Raw genomic sequence first — 23,670 nt, 5'->3', positions numbered from 1 at the left:
TTTGCTGGGAGACTGTAAGAATCCGCTCTCATAGCACGATAAGTAGGTCATGTTGGTACAGTATGCATACAATTAGTTAAGTGTTGGCTAAACAGCTGCACTGAGAAGAAAGCGGTTTAGTAGCTGTGTAAATCCTCTGAAGCTTTTAACCCGTGTAATACGTTACTTCTTTAAATTATCTCTTCAGATAGCAGTGTTATTTACTTTCTAATAATATATATTTTTTAAATGTTATTACTGTAACAGCAAGAGCGTCATATATTGTGAATACTCCGGCTAGTCAGACAGTATAATATCTCTATGCCATGGCGAGTTCACCCATAAAATTTCCAACCATCAGGTTACGTGAATTAACAGGTATATCATTTTTTGTTGACAGAACAGTTTCCTTAGACATGTTTAATTCAAACAAGTTCCAAAAGTCAGATAACTGTTCCTTTACAGCTTATTTTCAATATCAATACATCTAGAAAAATACAATAAAAAGGACAATGCTAAAAGGTGTGAAATGCATGTCATCAGTCCAATGAGCAGACCATGCATCTCAGTCAGTGTGCAGAGGTTTTCCTGCAGGGGTTTTCCTCATGAGTCCACATCCAGAGAGTTAGTCGTCCTTGGCCGACCCCTTTAGACTGGACCTCTGCTTCTTCTGGTCCGTCTGGCCCATGGTACGGTACAGTTTTTTACGGGCCTCCTTCTGTCTCTTCATCTTGGCCTCCTCCTGCTTCTCCTTCTCCTGCAGGAATTCCTTGTGTTTGGCGTGCTGCGCCTTGTGGGCCTTCTTTCTCTTGTGGTGGTGGACCTGGGACAGAGCGTTGAGCAGGGCGGCCACCTAAAGAACGGGACGGAAAAAGACAGGTTTAGAGATAAAGCATCGTTGCTGCTAGTCCAGGCTCATCTCATGTTGAAGCAATCCACAACAAGTTGTTTGTGGATTGCGTGTTTTTGCACAGTTTTGGTTATAATTTCTATCAGGTGTGATATTTTTTGTGATGTAGTGATATGAACACAATTATTTAGCTTTTGTGCACCCTTTGAGACACAATTCAAGCACTTTTCTAACACTTTTAAAATGAATTAGCCAAGATTTCTTGAAAGTCTTTATCACCGTGTATGTATTGTTAATATAAATGCAATCAAGGTCTATTGTTACGTATATTATATTTACTATAAAGCAGTTGTTTATTTTAGATTGTATATTTCAAATCATACTTTATTTGACATTTTAGAAATAGAGATAGTGAGATTTTGCTGAAAAACAATCATTTTAAAAAGGTATATGGAGATTCAATTATAATTTTGAAACTTGCACAGGTAAAATTTTAACATTTGAAACTTCACCTCTTTGTACGACACCCTGAATATGGTCCCAGTTTTCATTTCAGTACAAATCAGTGATTTGTCAGAGGTCATGAACGCTAACTCAGAACCATGGATGCATCAGCTGTCTATGCTCACCTTCTTTTCGTGGGGCTCTCTGATCACGGTGGGCCTCTGGAGGTCTTTGGGGGTCTTTCCTTTGGGTTGCTGCTGTTTGAGTTTGCTCTTGAAGGGCAGGGCCTTCTGCAGCTCCTTGGGGATGTGGAGGCGGTTGAAGTGCCTCGGGGCTCGGACCACCGGCTGGAAGAGAAGGGGATGGATCACACGTTAAGCCAGGATTTATTACAGCTGTGTGAAGTACACACGCTACTACACATGCTTTAACTCAGTTCTGAACTCGAACCAGCTAACAGAAAAGACACCATGAAATGTATAATGGGGCTATAACTAATGATTATTTCATGTGAATCTTTAATTGTTCAATGACTCCTTCTGTTAATAAAATGCAAGGCAATTGTGATGTCTCGTCCAACTAACAACCCAAAGATTGGCAGTTTGCAAGATATTCAATGCACTGATTAAAAAATGCATTTCTCACATTGAAGGTTTATTTAGACTAAAGTAATTTAAAGTATAAGAAAATGTTAGTTATTGACATCAACTCAACAAATTATTTTCTGACTGATTTTTCTCCTATTTTTGTATTACCACTACTTAGTATTTCTGACTGTCTTTGTTTTTTTATTACTGACCAACCCTGTAAATCCTCATGACTGTTAAGGGCTGCTGATTATTTAAGCTTCCTTAAACCTTGATGAAAAAGTTATTAAAATAAATACCCCATGTTAAAGTGGTTAGGTCTTTTATCACTTGGAGCGATGCACTGCTCCAATTTCTCCATTCTCTCATTAGACAGGTGTTCAGGGCCTACCTTATACAGAGAGTCTGTGTTGGGTTTGTTGCGGATGCCCAGGTCGTGTTTGAGCTGGCCCAGCGTCCTCATGCCCGCCCAGCCGTCCTTCTGACCGGCGGGTAGCAGCAGGGAGGTGACGGGGTTGTAGAGCTGAGGAACGGTCACCGGAAACCAAGAGCGCAGGAACACCACGTCTGCAACAAAACACATCGGAATCAGAATCAGAATACCTTTATTCGTTCCACTGAGTGGAAATTCACAATTGTTACAGTAAAGAGCAAAAGGTAGCTTAACATGTTAACATATCACTCAAGAAGCATGCATAACATTTTGTATTCAATATAAAAAACTGGAAATTACACAATATACAAGCAATTTAGCAGATTTATCAGCATTAAGACTGCAGAGGAGCGCCTCAGAAGTAACCAAAGCCTGTCTAATTCTAAATAAAGACAACCATAGAGGGGTGCAGGAATGAGTCCTAAGACCTGGAAATGAGTCAGTATTTTACAACTTCCGGTAACGTTTCTGGAAGTCAACTGTTGATCAGATTTTGAACAGGATTTTTGGTAAGATGTATAATATAAGGTCTGTGTTTCACACAAGCTGGAAACATCTCCACGTTTTGTTTTACGATATATAAAAACCACCAGTAAATACCAGTCTCGGGAATGTCTAAAGATTCTATGAGTAATAAAAACAACGGTTGCTAAATAGTTACAAAATGAGACTGAACGCCATCACACCCAGCATTAGCAGCCTTTAGCTTGACGTGACGTGAACTCATGTGACTACAGTTACGCTTCAACAATAAACAAAGTGTTGTTATTATGTGGAGATTACCCTGCAGAACAAAAAAGTAAGTAGCATACGTGTGTTTGCCACAGAGTTATATTCTTCAATATTTCCAAACCCAATTAGCAAAACCCCTTGCATTGCGGTGCTCTTGCGATGCTGATTTCCGGCTGGGCCTCCCAAAACACATCATCACTGCACTACACTACTCTGAAGATGATAAGTAACTTATTTGAAGTGTGACAGTCTGCAGTATCAGAACACATGTAAAGCAGACGCTCACCACTCATCAGCAGGCGGTCCTCAAACGTGGCTCTGTAAGCTCCGGCAGGTGTAGACAGCGCCTTCTTGATCTGACCTCTGACCCCTGATACTGTTCGTATAGAAGCGCCTTCAAATTTAGCTACCTCCAGCACTGTGTTGAACATACCCTGTGAACACAGAGGGAGAGTCCAATCAGAAAAACTGCACATAAGTATTTACAAATTATATGACTGCTCCTTCACATCCTTGTGCTTTTTTAAATGGAGAAGAAAACTCTGGCATCAACATCTGCCTCTCTAAAAATAATACAACAATATTTTAGGGCCTTTTAGCACGTTAAAGTTTTTATAGCAGTATTTATATTTAATCCAGTTTGATTTGGCTTCACATGACAATTATCAAAGAAGTTCTACTTGTTCTCTCAATTTATGTTTTATTTAAAAACAGATTTTACCGCCTTCTCGCAAAAACATATTGAAACAGGCAGACATTTGGACTTTATTTGGGTCCAAAAAAAACCTGGTGTATACTGAGAGACAAACTGAAACCTTAACTACCACCCGACACATTAAATATTCACTTATTTCTCTGCACTGATCACTCATGTCATTTTGGTTAAAAAAAAAACTAGGAAGTCCAAAAGTCCGGACCAAATAAGATCTAGGCCAAAGTTAGTGAGCGTGCTTCAGTTATCAAGTATGTTTCCATGGTCACATGTCTGTCTTTTATGCATGTCCTTCAACCCAAGACAATGTTTTCTTGAGGAAAAAAAACTAAATAAACCCTGATGTTGATTATGCTGCAGATCAGCCAGTAAAAGACACATACTTGAAATGTCCCCATAATGTGGGCTCTGTCTATATTGATCTCTCTCATGTAACTCCACCTGTTTTAAGTGCTCACCTCAGATCTGTAGACCTGAATAAAGATGATCAGAGGTTTCCCTACCTTAACGAAGCTGGTGTTCTTGAAGATCTTGTAGGGATAACCGATCAGTTTGAGTTTCTTCACTATGGTCACAGACTTGTCCAGGTCCAGGATGACTCCTGTGGCTGCAATACGGAAATTAGCCTGCAGAGGGAAAAAAGCAACCTATGAGTAACTACATATTGCCACTCAGCTTTAAACACATCATTAGAAAGGAATCAGTCAGTCAAGCTTTTTCCGACAAACTACTGATATCTGAACCGACTTTTCACACAAAACCGGAGAGGGGAGTGACTTACTTTGATTCCTGCTACTGTCTGAAGAGCCAGGAAGCCTGTGCCCTGCGGTGTGACCGGACCTGAGGGAGACAGATTATAAATGATTATTATTATCATATCAGACTGGAAAACACTTCTTGTCAAAAGCTCTCAATAGTTAAAGTCTCAATAAACAAGAAGAAATTACGCTTTGTCTCGATTTCTTTTTTCCACAATCTGATAGAACATTTTGATCAACTATTAGAATTATTAAAATGATATTAGTCCCAATATTTCTGTTAGTTCTGTCCTGATAAGGTAGGAAGGCCAACAGTGGCAATAAGTCCAAGATATACAGTATGTTGTACTATTGTATTAATAAGGTCGATAAACCAAACCGACCTGTATCTAGATAAAAACTATTCAACAGACTTTTTTACAAAGGGGATTTTTATCAAAAATGCTCAATATTGGCTTTAAAAAATCCATTACCAGCCAAACTCTAGTTTACACCTGCAACCAACTACGTCTTAGTTTTAGCAGAATCACAAGTGCTTAATTTGTTTACTTTGTTTAATAATGCATGAGCAACACATTCAGCTGTTTTATCTAACCTTTGTAAATAATTTACAAAGTCTAAAGCACAGACTTGAGGCATGTACGCGCAGAAGAAGCCACAGCATTAAAGCACAGCAGCATGACACACTGATCAGCTGTGAGATAAGATGATATAGAATGCTCCAGATAGTTTTAGGCTATGAAGAGCATTTTTGTCTAAAGCATGAACACAGGAATATAAATGGATTTATTTCTGAACACAGTGAAAGGAAGTGGTGTCTTATGTTAACCTCACTATTATTATGGATATTTATTATTATGTGCATGTTCACATTCAGACATAAAAGCTACAACACACACTCTTTTTCTTGGTCCCTGAAAAACAGCCTTCCCCACAGTACATGCTCAGTGCTCTTACTGCTCACCCCAGATGGAGGCTCCGCAGTGCATGTGCTGCGGTGTGTATTTGAGCAGGCGGTGGCGCCCGTTGTGGTCCTCGATGTGGTACAGGGGGATGGTCTGGAAGCGCCTCCAGCCCAGAGAAAGGATGAGGGGGTCTCTCGTCTTCAGGATGCGGTTATACCAGCGGTGTTTCTTCAAACGCATCTGACACACGCACACACAGACACACACATTAGGACAGGAGCTCATAATAGAATATTACCAAGGACATCAGAAAAGTAGGGCTATTGTATAAACCAGACAAATAAACGAATATAGCCAGTTTTTATTTTAGATCAATACAAAATCTATAAAATTAAACACATTAAGATGGTGTCATATATAAAGTATGATAATAAACTCTCCCCAATCATGGTCCTCTGCACCTTTGCCAAACGAGACAAATGTATAGCCACTAGCACACAAAATGATATTATTTGAACAACGTCATAAGCATTAGATATATATGCTGAATTAAATTTAATCCTCATTTGTTTTATGAAATCTGCTCTGCTTAATCTATCTGTATTGATGGTATCAACTTTCAACTACTGCTGACTTTATTATGTTCTGGAGTTTTCAGAAATGTTTGGAGTCTCAAACAATGCTTCACTGCCACCACTGGAATCCAATTCTACTAAAAGTATAATGCTCATAACAAAATGTAGACTAATCTTCTGCGATTGAGCACGAATACGCATGAATTGTCTCACTCACTTGAGACAGCAACTGACGTTTTGTTGCAACAAAATTTGGAAATCTAATGTATCCTTTCTTCCTTCCTGGTATCTGTGTAATGTTTGACTGATAACTACAACTTCACATTAGCACTACTGATGATCACAGCAAACATACCTGCAGGTATCCCACATTCCCCTCAGCAGAGGTCAAGCCCCCGAGGATGATGGGATAATGGGGATCGAAATTGGTGACGAACTCGCAGGGGAGAGAGGGGATTTCTAATCTGACGTACATCCCCGGTCTGAAGCCTTCGTACTGCACTCTGGTCTCATCGTCCACATCCTGAAACTCCGCCCGGTTCAGCTGAGGGAGTAAAGAGATACTCTCATATAGATGTTCAGATGCCTGATTCCAGCAGCTGCTGTGTGTGACAGAACCTCCGTACCTCCGCCTGCTTCTGCAGCTCCTCCTTCAGGTCATCGAAGTAGGTGGCGTCTCCATCATCATACTCCGTATCGAACCGCTCCTTCAGCCTCTGTTTCTTCTCAAGGCGCTTGTTCTTCTGGGCCACGTCTTCATCCACCTTCACCTGACTCTCTTCTTCATCATCATCATCTTCTTCTTCATCGTTCTTATTATCCTGCAGGTCACAACAAAAATCATCATACTGAGGAAAGTCAAGGTAATAATGAGTTGATTGGGAGCTGCTTCGGAGAAACGAGAATAGCTCTAAACAGGGTGCGATTTGACAAAAAAACAGAGGGGGGGGATGTTTTTTTTTATTTATTCATAGACAAGAACATTGGACTTTTAACTTGCATAACTAGGGAGAAAAAAACGCAAAAAGTAGACAGGCCCTTTTTTCGGGTCCGTGGATTAGTCCCCATCACATCATGGCAAAACTTTTAATAACCCATACATGGATTTCTATTCAACGTCACAAAAACATGCGTACGCACTAACAGGCAGAAAGCACCATAGAACAGCATCAATGCTCTCCATGAAAAGACCCTCCAATTAACTTAAATCAAACACTCAAAATAATTCACTAAATAGCACAACGTGCTGTCAACACTCAGGGACAGGTCTGGAAAACTAGACAAAGTAAACAGTCGGCTCTGGTGACAAATTTGTGGTGGCTTTTTCGTTTTTCCTATCGGGGCATTGTCTGCAGCATTTCGGCCCTCTTCTATCCACAATTCTGCAAATGGGTCCTGTAAAGTAAGATGATATGCTGCTCTGAACGCGTTTCATGTTTGGTTCAGCGCTGTTTTTCCTGCGAAGTTCCCGCACAAAAATGTTACAATGTTTTTGTGTTCGATGACGTTCAGAAATATGCACCGTCTGCCAGAAGGCTGCTGAATAGCCTACTCTGATGTAAAGACACTGAAGATCGTTAGATTTCAAGAGTTTAAGTAGGCTAGCAGTTAAGTTGCATTCATCGCTATCAAGGGGGGGAAATCCTTGTCCCCACCGGAGATAAAAATAATTTAGCAGAGGTAGGGATAGGAAAACCAGAGGGGGGGAAATCCTCACCATCCCCCCCTACAAATCGCACCCTGGCTCTAAACATTCTTCTGCTGTTTATCCATCCAAACAAAGTGCTGTCTGGAAGCTGTTTGGACAGTTTGGTACACACTAGAGTTGCAAAACAAGCTGTATTAGTGTGTAAAGTGCAAACTACAAGACGGCACTTCAGTATTGAATTTCAGTTTTAATTTGAGTGTGTCTACATACACAGAAAACACCCTTTCACTCAAGGATAAAGCTGCAAACCCTCTCAAAGTGACTCTTTTATTTCAAATCCAATGTTATAGCCATGTAACCGCAGTACAGCGATCATCCTGAGATGCTTGTCCCTTACTTACAGCATCCAAGTTCACACTGATTTAAGTACTCGCTGCACTCTTATTATTAAGTGTGCAGTACACAATAAATAGATAAATGAATTTGACTGATAGCAGTATCATTTACCTGTACGTTTTTTTTCTATTAACATTATGATTATGCCTTTAAGTATATTGCTTTAGCTGCAACACGTGTGTAGTGAAAGTCTGTTATTGTCCCTGTGCATCAGACGTACCTCAGCCTGATCTCCAGATTTGTTCTTGTGGACTTCTCCTGTTTCCAAATCCTCAAAGTCCCCGTACAGCTCCTCTACACACACAGAACAACAGAAGACTTCACGAACAGCACTGAAATCACTCAGCGATACAGGATCTTCTCAACCAAATGTCTTCAACCCTGTAGAAAACATCCTCATGTGTCTGATATTCAGAAATATTAAGTCGAAAGTTTGGAGATATTTTCCTGGGTGGGGATTAGTCCTCCTCTCTTACCGTCCTCCTTCAGCAGCGTGGCAGCATCCGTGCCCTCCTCCCACTTCCCCGTGACAAAGCAGTCCCTGATGGAGTTCAGCATCTGAAAAACAAAAACATGGCAACCTTTAAGTATTCATATCAACATCTTTTTCCTAACAACAGTAGATACAAACTCTTAACCGCTCACCTCATCCAGGTCCCAGTTGTGGGAGGAGTCGGGGGAGAAGCGGCAGCAGTCCATAGCATCCGCCTGGAACCTTTTACTCTTCTGAGGCCGGCTGACTGTGAACAGCCCGCCCAGCTCCTCCTCCTCCTCGTCCTCAGAGTTATTTGCCGCCACGACTGAAAAAACAAAAGGGATAAGCATCAACACACACTGAAAATCAGAGGTGTGTATGTATATGTTATCATGGGGTTTAGAAACGTATTTGCACATCATCATGACATCAGAAACACAACATGGCTTCATGCACGTCACTTGGAAGATACTGTACACTTTTCCCTTGCCAAGAATAATAATAAGATAATAATGAAATTGATATTTTGGCCGGGGTGATAAATTGGCCAACAGTAACAGATCATACAGATATAGAGATGTATCATATTGCATCAATTCAATAGAAATAAATATAGATGAGCACATGCAACCAGAGTCCAAGCTTACCTGAGCCATAAACCAGTTTTCTCAGATTGGGGATAGCTGCTTGTTGCCGTAGAAACGCTTCTGATGCCTTCTGCTGCAGACCCTCCTTCCACTTCAGAGCCCCTGTGAATGGAAACAGTAAAGGAACTCAGTTTAGTTGCCTTCAGGGTCTATCCGACTAATGTAAGCTCTGCATTCATTGTCCCATTACATGAATCTTGTTAGACCTATGAGAAGCTTTCCGACTAGCCCGAGACTCCACCAGCAGTGGCCTTTGGAAAGTTCAGCTCTATAAACTCTACACTTAACTTCAAAATTTAAACCAAACATCAAGAGAGGCAAATGAAAAAAATAATTGTGAAAATAAATGTTGTAAGTCTGATCCAAACCGTACTCTCTCTGGGTTTAGGAACATATTTTCCAGGATCGTCTTTTCCGAAATCCTTGATGTAAAAACAAATCAATTCCTGCATATGAATTGTGAGGATCTGGTCAGGCTCAATTGTTATTTTTTTACTAGAAATTATATTTGTTGATGCTTATCTGCACATGTTGGTCCCATTTAGAACATCTCAGATACCTAGGACCATAATGAGTATTCCAACAAACACTTCTTGTCATCTCCCTGGCAAATAAAAAAGAACTAAATCAGACTTAGAAAATGGATCCAAAGAATTATTATTTCTCCTTTGCCTCTCAGGGTTTTAGTTGGAAGTCCTTAAAGTTTAGAGAAAAAAGAAAGTATGGAACTTGGATATCTGCTATTCCATGCCAATTTGGCAAATTCCAGAAATGATGTGATAGGATCAAAAGCTTGTTTTTCTTTCTTCTGTTTATCACAAACACAAAAAGAAAAAACTGAAAAAATGTCATAGATTAGATTTAGCAGTGTATTTACCTAGCTCTTCCTCCCCCTCCTCCTCTTCCTCACTGCCACTCTTCATTGTAGTGTCAGCTGCATCATCCTCTTCCATTGATTCGTCTTCAGACTCCTCTTCCCCATCATCCTCACTGTCTTCTTCGTCCTCTTCAGAACAGTGTCCAGAGTCACCTGCTCTCCCGGCCTCCCCCTCCTCTGCAGTCTCCTCTCCCTCGCTCACCTCCAGCTCGTCTTCGCTGTCGGCGAACGCCGGCAGCTCAGCGCTCTGCTCCTTCTTCTCCACTTTCTGTTTCTTCACCGGAGGAGCGTCTGATGAAGGCTCTACGGTTTCCTCAGATTTGGCTCTGGCGTCTTTGAGAAACTTGGACAGGTTGTCTTTGTCTTTATCCTCTTCGTCCTCATCTTCATCATCTTCCTCCTCCTGGTCACTGTCCTCACTTCCCCCTTCTTCATCATCACTGGACCCACTCTCCTCCTCCTCCTCCTCCTCCTCATCCTCCTCAGCGAAGACCACCTTTCTCCTCTCTCTCTGGGTGTTAGGGTCCCACACAGTCTCCTCCTGAGGACCCCCATTTTCTCTAACACACACACACACACACACACACACACACACAATTCACATTTCCTTTTCAAATGCAAGGCTGCAGGATAATCTCTTCATCAGCAGAACATTTAAGACACTATTCTGTTGTCAACAGTGTGTGTTCCCTCAATTACTACCCAGAGCTTTTGTTGTCCTGCTAAGTGTGTTTGTGTTTACTTCGTTTAGTTGGATACGCATATTGAGATGCTTTCGTTCATCCCATAGCCTCTCTAATAGCTTATCTGAGATGTAAAACAAACTGAATGTTGTAGAGACATGTCTCTGACTTAAATTATTTTTTAAATTGTATTCTATAAACTTCTGACAACACCTGTGTTGGAACTCAACAGACACTGGAATGGCTGCCATACATGTTGAGATAAATATTTAAGAAACATTTGGAGTGGTCTCTCACTTTTTTCCGGAGCTGTAGTTTAACATAACAATTCAGCCAAAAGCTTCTTTTGATTTTGAAATGGGATAAATTAATAGTTTGTACAATGCTAAACAGTTAACTGTTAAGAGTTAACTCTAAAATGATTTAAAGCACGCATTGTCACAAAGAGGATTAAATGTTGGTTTACTGGACAAGTTCTGAATTTTGGAGTGGTTATAATATCAAAGAGTTTAAAATGATGCCATGACATATCAGCCAATATGGTTTCTATTTTACAAAAACATGAAACACAAACTAACATTTGATGGTGACGCCTTAAAAAGTGTCTTTACAGAAGAGTGCCTATATTGAAGAGTGTAAAAATAAACTTGTCTATGCTCTCGTTGTCCAACTATGTTATCAACAGGGTTTCTTAATGATCTCAGACATATGATTGGCATTTCAATCTCTTGTTTCTTATTGGCCAACATATAACGTACTGTATTAAATCCTATAAGCTTCAGCTAAAACAAAATAATGTCATCTATGTTTCAAGCCTACGGACTGCAGATGGGAATAAGCTATTAGCTAAAGTCTGGCATGAATCAACTCTTCTCTTTTCTGAGATTAATGTATTTGTATGCATGGTCCACGTTTAAATAAATACATAAATAAAGTTGTAATGTTTGTCCCTATTGATGTGCTAATTGTTTTTGTTTGAGGGTGTAGGGGGAGGCGTCTCACCTGCTCTCCTCGCAGATGTCAGACGGCTCCAGGGTGGCAGAGCCGCTGAACAGAGACACTTTACTGGCGGCCATCTTGGCATCCAGGGTGGAGTGTGTGTCAATGAGAGACTGGACCAGCTCTGTGGTGGGACGCACCTCCTCCTGCAGAAACCACACACATCTCAGCGGTCTCTAACAACATGTGCTATCTGATATAAGAGGAACTTTTGAGGTGAAAGAACACAAAAATAGACTATATGCCAGAGGAAATGTTGTAACCAATCAGATGTTGACACACTGTCTCACACACCTGCTGCTGATGGACGTGGCTGGCAGGAAGGTCGATGTACACCGCATCCTTGTCATACACCACCCCCCCAACGCCGGCCATGGGAGCATACAGCAGGCGCTCCTTCTCGTTCAGCGCTCTCTTCTTCTGAGCACCGGGCAGGGCGCACGGGTCCGGCAGGAAGTTCACATCTGCCACCTGGAAGTCTCCCACACCTGCAGGGAGCAGCAGCACATCATATGTTACTGAGAATGTTTACAGCAATATATTTGATCAAGCTCTTCTTTGTATTTCTGGGAGTAAGAAGCTTAAAGTGAAATATACATGTCACTCTTGTGGCATAAAAATAGCAAATAAGTGCTTTTCTGATGTGTGTTATGAAACGTTTTCCTGCTTATTTACCTGGGATATGGACCTGGCCTTTGTTTTTCAGATGTGTCCCTCGCAGGTATCCATAGAGCGACACTGTCCGGTCACACTTGGGGTCTGTCCTCACCTTCTCAGGGTCAGTTAAGTCCTCCATACTGTTTGCAAGGAGAAAACAATGACTGATGAGTGCAGAGTAACCTTTAACCAACATAATATCAATTATTTTTAAGTGTGGTTATTGTCAACACTTGCATATCATCATTTTTACACAACAACATTAGAAATGGCTAAATGTTTACAGTGGCGGGGACCTATGGTAATGTCGGGCCCATTAAAAAGACACTAGAATGTGTATTAGACATGGACTGTATTACTCTGTATAAGACCTTTGGGTTTTGTTATATTTAATCTAAGTGTAATTTTCTGTTATAAGTTATAATGGTAGGTCAAGTTATGGTTACACTTGCGTTGCAGTGATGTGCTTGTGTTTCTTTTTTTCAGGGGAGCAAAATGAGTGAAACAGTGGATATATTAAATGTGTTAATGAGACAGACTAGCCGTACAGCAGTATTGAGATTTATATTGCATCACCATGTAGTTTAATCGGTTAAATGACTGGTGTGTGTGTGTGTGTGTGTGTGTGTGTGGGTGTGTGTGAGAAACAGAACATCACCTGTGTGCTAATATGGACTGATACCTGTCGTGTAACCACCTATAGCTTGCTTAGTTAAAATGCATTGTGTATATTTGTCAGTGTGTGTTTAGGGTCGATTGCAAGCAGGCGTATTGATGTGTAGAGTTTTATGCAAGTTTAAGAATGCATATGGAGGTTTACACAGATGAGTCATCATTAAACATATCCAACAGCATGCAGATACATTGCAGTGATGTGCTTTGTTTCTGTAACTTCAGAAACAATCAAAGCAATGGGAATCTATTTTAATCTAATGCCAGCTGGGAGTCCCTTTTTTTTCTAAAACAAACTTTTTTAAATGATGTCTTAGTTTGGATGAAAATTAACTATCTACTATCTTTAAATGTAAACTATCTAATGCTGGAACTTTGCTGCAAACATACTGCTGAATTGGACGATTCGGGTGAAATTGGGTTAAAAAGTCACCAGTTTGAAAAGTCAGGCACACTCACCGGTCCACCAGCACATAAGGATGGGAGGTCTGCCACACCAAGGGACGGAACTTCATCACTGAGATGAAGCGGCCCAGGTTTTTCACTTCCTGTGTCTGATATTCACCGTACACCATGCCGGACAGGTAGAACAGCTTGGCCCCCTGACAATCAAACATAAAACCCTTAATCACACAAACCGTCACAGTAGATACAGGTTTCACTGAGCCAGATGCTGTACAAAGCAGCGGGGTTATTTCGAGGAAACACATGTGATCCCGTTTGGGTTACCTGATAGACCTCGGTCCAGAAGCGGTGTTTGAGGTTCTTCTTGGTCTTCCTCAGGGCCTTGTTGTTCTTGAATGAGTCAAGGTGAGTCAGCACACCCATGATGCGAGGGAAGCCGTGCACCTGACAGATGTTCAGGAACTCAAACGTCTCCATCTCAAATCCAAAGCTGGCATCGATCAGCATCAGAACCTACGGGGGAAAAACAACTCAGTTCATTAAGACACTAAAACATCCAACCTCGAGACTTTATTCGGTCATGTTGTTGGGATAATTCAAAACAAACTCTAGTTTAAAAGATTACTGTCAACTCAGTTTCTTTTACAGTAGCCTACATTTACTGTTAACTGGGGGTGTCACAATATACCGTTATTTACGGTAACCGTGAAATTAAAAAAATGAAATATTGACGATATGTAAATATGATAATATCGTACATAATCCAACGCCAGTAACTATCTGGTTAACACTCCAACCAGTAGGTGGCGATAACGCTCCTTAACACTGGTTACGACACCCCGTCATAAAACAGAAAATAGAAGACGCGGTAACTAGCTAGCTAGCAGCTACTAGCACAGTGTATAGTGTGTGGCCACTAATGTTGCACAAAACATGTCGGAGGAGATTACAGAGTTGAGCGAGACACTCACGCTCCCAAAAAGAGTTGCTTCGCCAGTGTGGGAGTTTTGGGGATTTCGTAAACGAGGTGTTAGAGATAGAGAACCCAGTCTGCAAGAAGTGCCAAGCAACAGTAAGCGCAAAAGGGGGCATGCGGCCAACCTGTCCATCCACCTTCGCGTTGATTCCCCTGCAGACTTCGCCACGGTACAGAGAGTAAGCTGCAGTTAGATTGCTAGCCCAGAGACGGTAAATGTTACATTACGGTCTTAGTTGAGTGAAAGTTTAGTTATCATGGCGTTGGACTAAACAGTATTTTCTCTCCCCTGGTTATTTGTCAGGCCGCCGCAGAGTCAAAGAAGCGACACAGAGCCAGGGATTCAGGTCAGCTAACGGTGTTTGAGTCAATGGATAAGAAAAGAAAGTAGACATGGCTAGTCCATGTCAGAATGAAGCCATCACTAAATCAGGCCAGGGTTTAAAGCACTGATGACAACAGTTGCTCCAAAATACAAAATCCCAAGAAGACAACCGTTTTTGTTGTTATTTTTGTACGCTAGACACAAACCGCACAATAAACTAAAGAATATGAGATGAATTTGACTGATAGCATTATTATTATTATTATTATTATTATTATTGTTAAGATTTTCTATAGATGTCGCAATAATATCGTTATCGTGAATTACTTTGGCCATGATAACCGTGGATTGAAAATCTGATATCGTGACAGCCCTACTGTTAACAAGCCTAGTGGATTTAACTTTAAAAACAACATTTATACAGCTGACAACTCCACCATACATATTTCCCTGTACTGGAAATTGAAAAACGTACCAGATCAGCTACTTTTGCGAGGTCGATCATTGTATTAATGTCGTTGTTACACTCCATGAAAGTGAGGCGACGCTTCTTACCTGAGAATAGAAGAAGAAAAATGATCACAAACACTTGATGTCAAAGATGGCTGTAATTTACATCGATTGTTGCCCAATGTTTCATTTGTTTAGACCACTTTTTCAATAAAAATTCAATTTTATTCATTCACAACACGTTTTTCAATAGAAAACACTCAATCGCTAAAGTAACTTAACAATATTAGGAAGTGGAAGATAAAGATCTTCCACTTCATTCCTTGTATTCTAGACAGAAGTTTATTAATACTACACAGAATTAATATTTTTGTTGCAAGGAAGTAACAAATACTGGAGATATTGTTGTTTTTTAGGCAATAATTGTGGAAAAATTCAAATTATCCTTAAAGTTTCTTCGATGTTTTGAGCAAATGTGAACCCAAACCAGTTAAACAAATAAATAATCACATGCACAAACTTTTTTTAAATGGCATAGTGCTCTAGGTCTTTTTTAGTCTTCTATTAATTTAATATTAGTTTTCACATGCTGTGTATTTCATGAAAGTGTGAAGGAGGTCCTGGTGAGCAGCTACAGAACGACATAGCTATTCAAGAAGAACTGGGGGCCACACTCACTAGAGACAATGGTCACAGGTCCACAGATGTCCCCCAGCTTCTGCCGCGTGAAGTTTTTGATCAGGCAGCGGATCAGGGTGCTTTTTCCAACCTTGGGGGGTCCGACAACCACAATCACAATTGGAGGGGGTTCAAGGGGAGTCCGGTCTACCAGGGGGATGTGATGTTTTTTGGTCTTTATGTCCTGGGACCTAAAAAGGAATACATGAAAAGTAGTTATTCACTGTTGGCTCCATTTATCACATTTTTATTGGTCGACTAAGGGTCTGCACAATCAGTTTAATTTTTGAGGTCCCCCTACACTCTGTCTTCTACAGTCTTATCAAAACATCATTGTTTGGTACAGATCCTCATTAAATAAATCACTATTAAATTATAATTCTGAATAATGTTTATCTGTCAAATTAATCACAATTAGTTATCTTTCTGAAACCGGGCAGCCCTTATCTACTACACTTGAATCGAACTGATTATTGGGTCATTCTACTTTTAATTCATCCCTTGTTGGGAGTGAGCTTTAAGGACAACAAACTGATATCACATCAGGGTGCTAAGCCTTCTCCTGTGGGACAGGAGCGAAACTGACCTGTGGAAGGTCTTGGCCATGCGTACAGCCGACTGCACGGCGAAAGCTTTGGGGTTGCGTTTGCGTGCATCTTCCTCTGTGGTTCCGCCCTGCTTCTTCAGCTTCTTCCTCTCTGCCTTTGGCCCGCTGTGCTTCTGCTGATGTTTCCTCTGCTCCTTCACTTTCCCGTCCATCCTGTCCACTGAAGAACAGAGAATTCCATACAAGTTCATCTTCACAGATTGAAATGAAATATACCAGCAAGGAGAACTTGGACAGAGAAAAAAAAAGAACAGAACTAAAAGATATTATGTTTACTGTGATGGAATGTGACACATTTCAAGTATCTGCAAGTACACGTATGTTCTTTAGAGACATAAAGAAAGAGCAGTGGCTGCCTGGAGAGCAGGAGAAATGGTAAATTGCCCTACAAGCTAATGGTAAGCGATATGGATAAATCCTCCATCACAAAGCACTCTTACTGATTGCAAGGTTTTTTCAGCTCAAGCATTTAACATACAGAATGGTTTAAAAAAAGGCTATTTGACTGTTTTTATTTAGTTTTTGTATTTTTAACACTTTATTTTTGAGTGCCTCTTACTGTTGATCTAAACCCTTGTAAACATGCTCCTGTAACAAAACAACTTTCAAATTAGGGATCAATAAATTATATCCACTCTCTATCTTATCTAAGCATAATTATGGTGTGTGAGAGCATGATCAGTTTGGCACATGGTGTGTGTGTGTGTGTGTGTGTGTGTGTTTGTCAGAGAGAAAGAGAATGTTGTACAACATGCTTTTGCAATACTCTGTTTTCGATCTGGTCATGCCATTGAAGCTCCTTTGAATTTGAATGTTGACATGTGGTGTTTAAGCATTTAGGTGATCAGAACACTGAAAAGGCGCTGCTTTACCTTTCTCTTCTTCAGTGAAATAACATTAGCCACATAGCAACAATAAATCTGTAGCTTATATAGTGACTTAAGAAAGCTAAAACATGAAACCAACAGAATATTTTAGTGTGGGTTACTGCCAAACAAATGTGATGCAATTGCAAATGCTCTCAGAGAGGTAATTATATGTTAAATCCATGTTAACCATTACTCGAAAAAGCACATGAGCTAGTAGTTCTCTCAGTGTGAGGGAGCATCAGCAGTTATCAGCCAGTGTAAAGCGGCTCTGTGTGTAGCAGTAAAGCTAAAAGCTAGCTGCACACATCTGTAATATGTGGAGGGGAGAACAAAATGAATTAGTCGCAATACCTGCAGTTAAAGGTGTTGTTGTCCAGTCAGTCAGTTTTCCTCACTTCTCACGTGTGTTTGCACCTCCAACCCGGAAGCGAACCAAAGCGTTACCTTCGTAGTAAACCGGGTGGAAACACAATGCGAAGGTTCCACCCTGTGGAAGAGACAACAGCGCCCTCTGGAGGTCAGCTTCAGATTATCGTGGCCTTTGCTTTTCAAACGATGAAAAGCAATAAATCTGTGTTAAAATTAGAATTTAATTTCCCTTTCTTTTTTAATATTTAATATTTTTTTTAATTTTAACTATTTTTTAATTTCATGCAGGCAGTGTTGGCATAATCAGCAGAATAACAGTGACGAGTCTCAGGCTAAATTATTACATTGCCACACAGCTTGTGAATGACATCATAATGCACGTCAAAGCAGACTTAAAGAGTCAAAAGCTTTGTTGGCATGTGCACAGTAGCTAAAGTTCAGATATGGCAATATTATTGTAGCATTTTTGACAATTTCAGCCCGGGTGCAAATAGCATTCATAAAATCTTGATATCACATTTGACTATTTACACCCAGCTCCAAATATTACTGTCGACTATTTTCCCCCGGGAGCAAATATTATTGTAGACTATTTACACCCTGGTGCAAATAGCATTGTTTGCTATTAACAACAATAATAGTTCTTGCTCTATTTTCTTTACTTGTACTTACTTTCACATTTTGCAACTTTCTCTTGCACCAGTTTATTTCTATTCTATTATTTCTTTCACTATTTGTATTGGTTTTATTTGTTTTATGTCCTATATATATTCATGTTGTTTTGTTGGAGTAGCCTCGGACTTCTGGGAAGTTTTTCAATGTCATATCTACAAGGTAGCTACTGTGCACGTGAAAAAAAAAGCTTTGAATCTTGTATCTATAAAATATCTTCTGGAAGGGAGGGGAAGTATTTTACAAGGAGTCCAGCAGAGGGCAGCAATGTCATGGTTTTTATTATCTTTCTTTGAGGCGATAAAGTGCACTGTTGTGGTTAGAACGTGAGCCCAGAGCAGCTAAACCAGAGAGGAGGCCAAATTAAAAACAGGCTACAGCTGATATGGCTGAGGGTTGTGTACTTTCCTGAAAAAGCAGTTGAATACAGAACATCGGAAATAAAACTGGACGTTCTCTTTGGTCTTGGACAACGATGAGGATATATAACGAAATGAGGACAAAGCAGGGACATTGTGTGAGAAAAACATTGGCACAGAAGAGGTTTTGTAGTGATCCACCTTTTGTTGGAAGGCCTTTACAGTGAGAATAGCTTCACATCCACAAATCCAGAGTTTCCTTCACTTCTAATCCTAATTACACATTTCATTCAAGCTGCAGTTCCAAAGCACTGCCTTTTAAATATAAAAAAGTAAATACATTTATTAACATTAAAGAATCATTTATATTTGCAGCAAAACTGAATAATCATGTTATAAGTTATAATAAAATGTGACGAGGGATATATGGATAAAGTGGTGCCAGTGAACATAAATACAGTTCTGTCCGGTGCTTTATTGAAACAGGCCCTGACCTGAATCCAATCCCTTTATCTCGATATTGTCCATCATAATTACAATCGCTGCCGTCATCACCACCCTTGTCTTATTTAATGTCATCGTTGGCATCCTGTTATGAAGAGTGTAATAAACCCTACTGCTCTACTTGTCCTCAGAGCCTTTGAACTTCCTCTCTTTAACATCAAGTGCTCGTTGTCCTTTGGATTATCCATTTTCACCGTCCTCTTAATTATATCCTACTGTAATCACCATCCGGTTTACATGTTTATTTATTTCAGCAATGTTTTTTTCTACATGAATAAAAAAAAATTCAGACTGCACAATATGATATTAAATCAATTCAACACAATTTCCAAGAGAAATAGATAAAAGTGTGTGTTCTCACAACCAATATGTTTGAAAGAGTTAAGTCTTTTGACCTTTTTGAATTATTTTAGTGTTTATCAGTAATATCTATCGTATACCTGACAGAGAAGCACTGAAAGAAGTGAGATGGCTTTTACGATGGCTTTTATTATGTAAGGATTTGAAGAAGAAGAAAGAAAGAAAGACAGAAAGCGGGAACATCACTAAAAGAACTAAAAATGGAGTTGAAAGTAGTTGATAAATAATTATTTGTTTAATTATTTTGGAGAGACAGCTAATTTATTTTCAATTATTTTGAATCACCTGTATTTGCTTACATTTATCAGGGAATTGAATGTTTTCCACCTGGATGGATGATAATATTCAAATGCTCAATATAGCACATACCTCTGATGATGTCAGTGTTTTTGTGATTTTCCCTTTTTGATAAGAAGAGAGTGATTTATTTGTAGTTTACTTAATTCATATCAACAACATGCGACGTGTTATGGAGTATGCAATGCCCGGAAAATACTGACACACCTTCCACTTTATTCTCTTTTAAGTAAGAACTAAAAGTGACATGCACCTAAAAAAAATAATATATAAAATATAAAGAAATACGCAGTATACACTTTTTGAGGGTGCTTAGAGTTATATTTTAAACGTGAAGCTGGAGGGAGGACTTAAAAGGATGGGGGAGGATAAGAGAAGGAAGAGAGGTACAAAGTTGGATAATGCAAGATGGAAAAGGAAATATTTTTAATGGAATATCCATTTATCCATCCATAGAAAGATAGATCCACATATCTGTCCATAAAGAAGAATAGAACTGAATTATCTTGGGTTTACTGTAAAAACTGAGGCCATTCTTTCTCTACATACTGTAAGAACATCTACTTAAACACTGATAAATAATCATTTATAGGATATAGTTAACAGATACCAGACACATGAGTAAGTCTAGTAGTCATTTTCATATTAACAATATAATTTAATAAAATGCAAAAGAGAAATATAAAGCTCCAACAGTTTTGAATTTCTACTTTTCAAAACATTTATATTGTTGATTTAGACTTTTTCAAAAAAGCAAATATTAACGGGGTTTGTGGTGGCAAAAGAATTCACATATTTTACAGAATTTAAAGTATTTTAAACATTGCTTACCATGTAGGAAGTTGTGCTGGGACACATTTGTACACACTCCTCACCAAATGTTGACGTTTGATACTTGCTGATGATAAGACAAGTCACCTGCAGGAATCAGGAACTCTGTTTTAAATCAGCATCTGAAATCAGTGGAAGAGTGGGTAAATTATTTAAATTATATTGTATGTGGAAGTTTGGGCAAAAATGTGTTGCCATGCACAGAAGTCTCCTGGCCTGATGTTGAAAGCAGGTTTCTATTTGTCAGCAATGTCAGATTTTCAAAGAGCCTACAAAGAGAAATATAGTTTAGTTTAATCTTAATTTGGACCCCAGAAAGAATTCCTGCTGATCCAAATAAGGCAACAGAAAGCTAAATGTACATCAAGTATTGAAAGTAAAAAATATTTGAGGAGGAATATTTACCCTGTCAATCAAATAAATAATAAATGATTTATATTACTTTTGCATTAACATACAGCTCCGGAAAAGATTAAGAAACCACTCCACAGTTTTCTTAAATCGTTATATCTACATTTAGCCATTCCAGAGTCTGTTGAATTCCAACACAGAGAAATGTTGTCAGCAGTTTATAGAAGTATAAGTATAGTGGATAGAGCCGTTTTTACAATGAAATACAAAAATCTATAAAAAGTGAAACCAGAGAAACTGACAATGCTGCAATGGTCTCTTAATTTTTCCGGAGCCGTATATAGGGAGCAGATATTTTACATAAACAATATCTGTAATGTAAGGAGAATTATCACCAACTCTGCAAAACATCCATTGCATCTTAAAATCTTTTTAATTACCAATATGTAAACTACCCAAACATTGAAAACTGTTTGAACAATTATACACTGTAGTCTATAAAGTTGGAATAATTCAGTTTTCAGACACATCCCTATTTACACACACACACACACACACAATCATTTTGTGAGAAGAGGTAAACCATATTTTATTCGAACTTAATGGGCAACAGTGTATTTTCTTCCCCCCAGAAACAAACGTAACACCCAGTCAGTAGATTTATAGGATTTGCATGCTCCTTGCCTTGCTGAGTGAAGTGTTGAACGTAGTCAAAAGTTGAGCCATGTTCAACTTTGCTTCACTTAGCAAACAAACACACACCACATACACACACACAAACACACACCACCCACACACACACACACACACACACACACACACACACACACACACACACACACACACACACACACACACACAGAGCAATAATAGAGTGAGCTGATAGATTGGTCCATTTTGAGCATCGTGGTGGAATGATCCGTCATTTAGCCGAGATGACCTGATGCTATCAGAGAGTGAGAGAAAGCAGGAGAGAGGGATGAAGAGATAAATGAGACCATAACAAATCCATAGCCAATATTTCCACCTCGTTGAGTCTGGCTGCTGAACAATAAACACACAGACAGTACATGGCAGCACTCTGTGGGTGAACCATCTGTTAACAAATTGGGTGTTGCAATAAATGAGTTGGACAAAGAAAGGCATCACACACGGCCATCAACAGTTAACATGCATCATAACTAACATTACAACACTGTTGGGAATATGTTTCTTTAAAAATAAGTACTGCACAATTAAGGTCAGAATGCTACAGCTTCTAGGAAAAAGCAATAGCAGGTTAAAGATCAGTTTTGGACCCACAGCAATCCCAATAACCAGCCCACAGACAGACCCCTGGGACCCCAGGGCCAGTGGTAAGAAACACAATCAGAACTTTATGTAAAATGACAATCTCATTAAAAGATAGATAGCCTTGTTCAAGGGCACCTCGGTAGTGGCCCAGGAGGTGAACTGGCTCCTGTCCATTACCAGTCCACACTGTGTATTCATTTGGTCCAATCGTGAACCGGCGACCCTTTGGTCCAAAATCCAAATCCCTACTTTTTCTCTTTATTCAATGTCAAGACACACAATCCTTGCACCCTCTACTGGTAACCCTCCAAGAACTTAAAAACTTTTGTATTGTAGTGTGGAATAAACATTGGACCGCTTAGAGGCAGCTCACTGCAATTTATACTATGAGTCCTACTTTTTTTTCTAGCAACAGTTTTGATTTGACCTTGCCTCTCATTCCCTAAACCTCCCAGTCTCTGTTTGGCCAAAACATCCTCTTTAATTGTTACAACACTGTGCTCTCCCACACATTTGACCGTGTACACGTCATGGAATATTGGAATTTGAAGACGATATTTAGCATCGTGACTTTCAAAATCAGTGCACATTATTCCAAATACACACAAGGCCATCCTGCTCCATGACCTATGAGCTGGCCTCGGTCACTCGCTTACACTTCCTTTTATTTTTGATCTGTGGAATCCCCTCATGACACAACACTAGACTGCTTCTCATCAGGGTATGAACAACAATGGAAACATAAAAACATTTGCAATTGTCACTCCATTTATAGGAAAATATGTCATTTTTGTATCCCCACTAGAATACAGTAATTATTTATTAATCAATCAATCAATCAATCAATCAATCAATCAATCAATGAAACTACTTTATTAATCCCAGGGGGGAATTAGGTGTTTTGCACTATATTAAAATACAATAAATATAAATTCATATACATAACTTAATAATTTGCAATAAAAGTCCTTGTAGGCACTGGGGAACAGGAACAAGGCAGGACCTCCACCACAGCACAGCTCTCTGAAGACTCAGGCCCATGATGAAGACTCAGGCTCATGAGGAAGACTCAGGCTCATGATGAAAACATAATAAAGACTCAGGCTCAAGATGAAGACTCAGGCCCATGATGAAGACTCAGGCTCATGATGAAGACTCAGGCTCATGATGAAGACTCAGGCTCATGGTGAAGACATGGTGAAGACTCCGGCCCACGATGAAGACTCAGGCTCATGATGGAGACATGATGAAGACTCAGGCTCACAATGAAAACATGATGAAGACTCAGGCTCATG

At 39.6% G+C, this 23,670-nt stretch overlaps 1 protein-coding gene across 1 annotated transcript; it reads right to left on the bottom strand.

The window, feature by feature from the left end:
* Positions 1–384: 384 nt before the first annotated feature.
* On the bottom strand, positions 385–17,769 carry bms1 (BMS1 ribosome biogenesis factor). The gene is made up of 23 exons (XM_063892487.1): positions 17,691–17,769; positions 16,450–16,630; positions 15,864–16,054; positions 15,211–15,290; positions 13,759–13,947; positions 13,489–13,631; positions 12,376–12,497; positions 11,995–12,188; positions 11,704–11,846; positions 10,019–10,578; positions 9,142–9,243; positions 8,665–8,819; positions 8,496–8,577; positions 8,240–8,313; positions 6,602–6,796; positions 6,331–6,519; positions 5,460–5,640; positions 4,519–4,577; positions 4,241–4,363; positions 3,312–3,459; positions 2,252–2,427; positions 1,459–1,620; positions 385–832 (listed from the first exon to the last, which is right to left on the bottom strand). The coding sequence occupies exons 2-23, from the start codon at positions 16,620–16,622 to the stop codon at positions 605–607; spliced, it is 3,669 nt and encodes a 1,222-aa protein (XP_063748557.1). The 5' UTR covers positions 16,623–16,630; positions 17,691–17,769; the 3' UTR covers positions 385–604.
* Positions 17,770–23,670: the final 5,901 nt, after the last annotated feature.

Source organism: Eleginops maclovinus, chromosome 10, assembly GCF_036324505.1.
Source record: "Eleginops maclovinus isolate JMC-PN-2008 ecotype Puerto Natales chromosome 10, JC_Emac_rtc_rv5, whole genome shotgun sequence".
In the NCBI taxonomy this organism is placed as follows: domain Eukaryota; kingdom Metazoa; phylum Chordata; class Actinopteri; order Perciformes; family Eleginopidae; genus Eleginops; species Eleginops maclovinus.
This window is presented reverse-complemented; position numbering and strand designations above follow the sequence as displayed.